The sequence below is a fragment of the Dreissena polymorpha genome, chromosome 14, assembly GCF_020536995.1.
Source record: "Dreissena polymorpha isolate Duluth1 chromosome 14, UMN_Dpol_1.0, whole genome shotgun sequence".
Taxonomy (NCBI): domain Eukaryota; kingdom Metazoa; phylum Mollusca; class Bivalvia; order Myida; family Dreissenidae; genus Dreissena; species Dreissena polymorpha.
The window spans coordinates 66,471,039-66,478,220 of NC_068368.1; the positions used below are offsets into that span (position 1 = coordinate 66,471,039).

At 33.0% G+C, this 7,182-nt stretch overlaps 1 protein-coding gene across 1 annotated transcript; it reads right to left on the reverse strand.

The window, feature by feature from the left end:
• Positions 1-418: 418 nt before the first annotated feature.
• On the reverse strand, positions 419-2,767 carry LOC127858466 (sushi, von Willebrand factor type A, EGF and pentraxin domain-containing protein 1-like). The gene is made up of 6 exons (XM_052395658.1): positions 2,402-2,767; positions 1,977-2,156; positions 1,630-1,743; positions 1,287-1,532; positions 917-1,123; positions 419-827 (listed from the first exon to the last, which is right to left on the reverse strand). Exons 1-6 carry the CDS (start codon positions 2,757-2,759, stop codon positions 652-654), a joined length of 1,281 nt encoding a protein of 426 aa, XP_052251618.1. The 5' UTR covers positions 2,760-2,767; the 3' UTR covers positions 419-651.
• Between the last annotated feature and the right edge of the window lie 4,415 nt (positions 2,768-7,182).

The following is a 7,182-nucleotide window of genomic DNA, read 5'->3' on the forward strand; positions in this document are numbered from 1 at the left end:
GATGCATTCGATCAGTGAAAATGCATGTAGACGGATTGTCAACAAACATAAATGTATATGTTTTGCTATATAATCAAATGAATTATGTCTATCATTTTAATAAACATTGAGATTACTTTGCTTCGGTTGATGTATAGTATTATAAACGCAATGCTCACATAAAAAGCCTTGTACGTAACGTGTCTAAATTAAGACAATGTAGGTGCATTGAAACAACACAGCATCGAAGTAAGATAGGGATATAAGTTTATTTTATGAAAATGCATGTAGACGGATTGTCAACAAACGTAAATGTATATGTTTTGCTATATAATCAAATGAATTATGTCTATCATTTTACTTAACATTGCGATTACTTTGCTTCGGTTGACGTATACTATTATAAACGGAGTGCTCACATAAAAAGCCGTGTACGTAACGTGTCTTAATTAAGACAATAAAAGTGCATTGAAACAACACAGCATCGAAGTAATATAGGGATATAAGTTTATTTTAGCTCGTCAGAAGAAAGCTAATCATACAATTATATTTATAAAACCAAACAAGAAACGAAAACACGCAAAAATCAAGTTTCAAATCAATAATACTTGGTCAATATGGAAAAGTGACTCAGATACAATGTCAGTCAATTGGACGCCTTCACATTGACCGTTACTGTTGATGACACAAAACACGGACATTACGTTCATTGCACGATTCGAAGTGGTCAGTGCAGAGGGAGTTCAACGCTGACCTTTTCAGGTCAGACACGTATTGAATACCAATATCGGTCGTGGAGTTAACGCAGTCTGGAAATATTCGGGTTTTGTCGATATAACCAAATGCACCTGCAATATATGAACACATTCAATTTAAATTTAGAAAATAATCGATCAAATGCGCACTGTTATATATATGTTTATACTGTGACACATACCATCATCTTCAATGCATTCCTGTGGCTTAAATGATGGAATCCATTGTCCTGTCGCTCCACAGTTGAAAATTATATCTCTGTTAAAGTCCGGAGGTAGAGTATAACCCTCTAAGCAGTACACTTTGCAAACTTGCGCATAGTCAACCATCCAACCGTTGCATACAACAAGTCCATGTAATGGAGGAGAAATGTCGGGACATGGATGTGCTACAAAACATATAGGCATATATAAACATAGACACACATTTAGTAGTGATGATTAATAAGCATGTATGTGCGGACGAATACTCGTCAAATCTGGGGAAACGTGTTTCTGCATAAACACAATGAATACAAATAAAAATAGAACAGAAAACAAGATAAATCTTACGTGTGATGGACATTTCAAAAGTGCATTCTACTGATAAGCCATTCGACGGCTTTACTGCGAAGTATTGAATTATATGAACTCCCCATGGAAACTCGAAACTATTGACGGGGTAGTTCTTTGTCACCACTACTTCGAACCCATGTGGGTCGTGAAAATCTGGTTCCATCCATGTTTGATTGCTTGTCATAGTTGAAACAAATGTAGTTCTGTTTTCAGGGCATTTCGAGAATACTGGTGGATGTATATCTTAAACGAGAATTTATCTTCTTTTAGTATAGTGCTGTGTCTAAGTTCTGATACTGTTCATAGCGACAAATACATTTGTATAAACGAACTATCTTACCCACTTCACAGTTCTTGCCGGTCCACATATATCCGCATGAACAGGAATATCCACCTAACATATTAATGCATGTTGCACCGTTCTTGCACGGATTGCTGCTGCATGATATGGCATCTGAAATGACCTAACATTATTAAACTACAACTTTTGTTAATGCCTGTTTGAACATTCGTGTATGGCGCAAATATAAAATACTAACATCCATTTTCTTTGCCTACTATGCTTTATATATAATGTAAAGAGGCTTTATATACATTTTAAGTAACGATGAATATTATAATAAGATGTATTTAGCTGCATTTAAGGACTTTATATATAGAAGTACATATAATGATTATACAACTTACATTCGCATCTTGGCAGTGAACCAGACCATGTTCCTTGAGCTGTACACGTACGCACGCTCTGTGAAACATCGGTGAAATTGTAACCGCTTGAACAAGTGTATTCAATTTGGTTGTTGTACGTGTAATTGGTGCCCGTCACAGTTCCATGGCTGATTGTACTCGGTGTCCCGCAAGTTACAACTAAATTATTTGAACACAAATATACATTTGCAAGTTTGAGAATAAGAATACAGTCACAAACATGTTATCATACATTTGTATGCACAACGTTTTCTAAAAGTAAATATATGTTTTATAGTATTCAAATTTAAAGAACATTCATATGTTCATATATTGTTTATAAAATGTTATATTTTATAAGCATTATTCATAGATAATCACCGGATTTAAATAATTACACAGTAATAATTACATTTGACAATTACCTTGCTCGCAACAAGTACCCTGTATCCCTGTGGGGCAGACACAGTTTCCGTACAAATCAGATGTTTTCATAAACGTTCCGGTGTTAAAACAGTGCGTGTTACATGCCTGGTAATCCCAACCCATGTCGTTAGATGCGCATTTTTCAAATCCGTCACATTCGGGGACATCATCTTTCCAAACACTACGACTTCTTTGTTGATACCCCCCTCCGCAAGACTTTGTGCATGTAGACCAAGGTTTCCATGCGCCCCAATAACAGTTGCAATTATCCCATGTTGGAGCGTAACCCGTGTCGACTGAGGAAATAGCTAAACCCAATAGAAGAGCACAAAATACTGAACATATTAAGCTCGTCATAGCGAGTTGCTGTTTAAACCTTGAGTGAAACGATCGATATTGACATGTCACGCTGTCTCAAAAACGATAAGAAGAACCAATCGAAATATAAGGTGTATTGAACCGATCATTATATGTTGATCGTTCACATCTAATAGTAGTATATCACCATCCTCATCATTCTCATCATCTTTATCATCAACAAACGGATAATCAAAACATGAACTTGACGATGCCTATGCACTTTGCGTAAAATCGTACTTACACTCGGCAAACGTTTTGTTTTCATATCACATATCGTTACTATAAATAGTAACAAAATGCCGTCGCGAGCGGGACGATATTCGTATCTGGCGTGCCAATATAAATTATATCGACCAGCTGAGCCGGGTCGATTTTTTTTATCAGAAAAATGCGATCGCGTGGCTTATACTGAACAAAATGGCGTCCACATTCAGTCTTATCCAACGTTGATTAATAAAATTAAGCCACACATCTACGATATAATCGAACACAATTATAGTGACACGTAGCACACAGTTTGAATAATACAAATATCGATCGAAACTTAATGTCGTCTGTACATTAATGTGATGCCTCTATTTGTGCTTTAACAAGAGTCGTCAAACAGCAAAGTTTTAGTAAAAGACACAGTTACCTCGATGACAACTTAAATCCTGTTCTTATAATAATAAAATATCAAAGATTTGAAATTCTATTTTCTGTTACTCAATCCGTGTATCTATATTGATTTAAAATCACTCTTTTTGTAAACGCTAAAATGCTAAAAACTATCACAAAACACGATTTACGAAATCGAATGTCGAAGCGATTAAATAATTTTATTTCTATCGAAGCTCCCAATTATGAATGACAAACACAAAATCCGAAATTCGTTTTGGAATCGTTCGATTCTTAAAAAATATTATTTAACAAAAAACCCTTCACGTTTGAATTGTTGTCCTAAAGTCCAGAGAGTCTAACTAGTTTCGTCATTGAAATGACGTCACATGAGATACGGTATAAATTGCGTAATAAATTGGAATGAAAATAAAAGTACGGAAAGCAGGTTATGTATATATTTTAGGACAGGACCAAAATAGTATGATACGTAATATAAACGATAACACTCGGCAGACCTGGGCCGGACTTCTAAAATCGGCCCTAGCCGCATAAATGCCCTCGGGCCGTAATGTCAGCAGCGGTTCGATTATAGACGTCCGACCCAGCTCTGTCGTGTGTAATTGTCTAAGTATCGATTAGCATACCAACAGTTTCAAAATCTGCACAGTACAAAAGTCGTTTGTAAACTGATTATATTCCTTATTCTTATATATTCTTATTATTATTATAGGATATATATATATATATATATATATATATATATATATATATATAATTATATATATATATATATATATATATATATATATATATATATATATATATATATATATATATATATATATATATATATATAATATTATATTCTTAAATGCAGTATGTTCACTTTAATTATTTAATGTCACTTTTAACACAGATATGGCTTATTGTGTACGTATTATGTCTCTTTGGGAGAATTCACACTTCAACTTCGGTCGTTAAGTTCATTTCTCGAGCTCGGCAAGAATCTAGCCAAATCTGGAATGTTCAAAAAGTGATTTGCAACACTTAATTTATTGTGTACGTATATTTATCTCTTTGGGAGAATACACACTTCAAATTCGGTTGTTAAGTTCATCTCTCGAGCTCGGCAAGTATCTAGCCAAATATGGAATGTTCAAAAAGTGATTTGCAACACTAAATTTATGTATTGAAATTATAAGTCCGTTCTTATATCTTCCAAATTTACAATGTTGTTGACTCTAAAAGCAACCTTTAATGTTTAACTTCCTTTACATGTCACGTTTTAGATATTGAAATATATACACCATGGATACAAGCGAGACATAGAATGACATATTATTGTTGTTACAGTAAGAAAACAACTATAATTTAAAACAAGTGTGTTTAGTATCAATAAACCGTATACCATACACGCATTCAAACATTATCTTTATTGCTAAATATATCAAACACGTCGCACTCGATTAGAGTAATAAACTGTGTATTTTTAAATATAACTTTTTTAATCAAATTTCCTAAATCCAAACAGCTTTATCATTTAACAATTTATTGTGGCTTATTGTAAATCTGTTTCAGGAAACTCAAAAATAAAGATGAATAAGTTAAGTATGTTTACTAGATTTCTGAATAAATACAATAAACAACACATACCAATGTCTTGTCGAACTTAAGATTCCTAAATTGGATGATGTTATCAATAAGTGTTTACCACGATCGAATATCAATCGGTCATCAAGACGGTTTCAAATTAAACTTTCATGTAATATCACTTTGTTAAATTTATGTTTTGTTTGACTTCAAATTTGCTCCTCGCGGATACAAACATAAATTATTCGGTATTTAAATTATAAAGACAGAGAATGACACGTAAGAAAGGAACAGCAAACGCACTTTATTTTGAAATTTACTATTTGTGACAAATTAAACGGAACAAGAGCTTTGATTCGACGTTTTGAATACAAATAGCGGTAACTACATGACACAAGACGAATAATAAATTTCAATGTTTACACAATGTACATCGTGTTCTTAAATCTGCGATAAAGGGATGATTTAAAAGGTGTGGTTGTTTGATCACAGTAAAGACACCCTGGCACATTGTATAAATGTTTGCCCAAACACGGAAGGTTCGTGTAGTACATATTGTGAAAGCTTTATCAATTATCAGGATTTTTCCACATGCATTAGGCCGAAAACGTTATATACGGCGTAATCTCCGGGAAACGAACAATATTTTAAGAAACAATACTACATTTAACACCGCGCATTGTAAAATTTTATACAAAAAAGTATATAACCTGTATATACTTTATAGTATAATAATGTATATTAATGTGGTGTAACTAGAAAACCTCAATACACCCAACCGTTTATAAATAGCACGTTACCAACAGCACAAGGGTAAGGGTTAAGACTAGGGTTCAGAAATCTGACGCTTAACGTTTATTTACAAGCAACATATACATTGGTACTAACTCAAACATATATATTATATTACAAGTTTTAAAGAGCAATAAGTCGATTTAAAACAATACATAGATTGGGAAGAAGTTGAATTGCTAATTTCTATTGATGGATCAAAGGATTATTTTAGCATTATGGCATGCAATGTATTAATAGTTTTTTGAAAGCTCAATACTTGGAGAATAGGTAAAACATATCTTCATTCTTAACTTGAGACGATTGAACAGTGTTCTTATTAAGCTCATTGTTGCATAAAGAAATGTTGTGAATACTGCATAGATATTGCTCTTTGTCCGTTTTATATAAAACTCTCGAGTCCACTGCGACTTTTGACATCCAAAACAAAGATAAATCAAGATCCTGCGATTTCTCAAAAATTTCTGACCGTGCCATGGTAAAACTTATTATATCTTAACGTGTACCATACAGGTTAGAGGCGACCTTTTGTGTTTGTGAGTTTCTTATTTAATTCAAATTTCCCGCAATTTTTACTAGAAATTCAACAAAAACTTAAATTGTGCTTTCACAACGACTACATAAAGGTATAATCAAGAAATTTTTTATATACATTTGGTTATATGTGTACCTAAGTCATTGAGTCCGTCTATCTGTAACTCCTAAAGTACACACTATCTTATCAAACAATGACTTTGCATGCTTATGATTAAAAACGCTTTAAAACATATTATCAAAGGTAAACAGTTATTTTGTACATCGTTTATGGCATAATAACATTTCCTTGACCTTTGACGGAAAAGTTGTCGGCTAAAATTAATTGAACTTAATATTGAATAATTGACTGTTGAGTTTACAAACTTTTAATATAGGTGACTTTATTTGTAATTACATAGATTAATAGTAGTAACAAAGTTATATTGCATAGTAAGAATCACAGCGCTGAAGGCACTGCAGTTGTTTGCTCTTTGAAGTATTTAAAGGGGCCTTTTCACGTTTTAGTAAATTGACAAAATTAAGAAAAATGTTTCAGATTCGCAAATTTGTGTTTTAGTTGTGATATTAATGAGGAAATAGTAATACTACCCATTTACAATATCCCTTATGTGCATCTTTTGACGATTTTAAAACCTGAACATTATAAAGCGTTGCAACGCGAAACGATTGAACAATTTGAAAAGTTATGTTGTTATCGTAATATGGTGTGATAATATGAGGATTGCTTATATAAAGTATTTATACATCACTCATTGTGTGAGTAACGATGGCCGACCTGTCTAATCGATAGACTTTTATTCCAGGGGTCAGTGGTTCGAGTCCGGTTGAGGGTTAATTTTTTCTTTCTTTAATTGTATTATTTTTTTACTGGAGCTATTTAGATCCAATGTTTACATTTATC

Excerpts from the sequence above, each read along its gene's own strand:
- LOC127858466 (XM_052395658.1), bottom strand. The coding sequence starts at position 2,759 with ATGACGAGCTTAATATGTTCAGTATTTTGTGCTCTTCTATTGGGTTTA. Across the intron at positions 2,157-2,401 it reads GGGTACTTGTTGCGAGCAAG|TTGTAACTTGCGGGACACCG; the intron begins GTAATTGTCAAA and ends CAAATAATTTAG. Across the intron at positions 1,744-1,976 it reads TTCACTGCCAAGATGCGAAT|ATGCCATATCATGCAGCAGC; the intron begins GTAAGTTGTATA and ends AGGTCATTTCAG.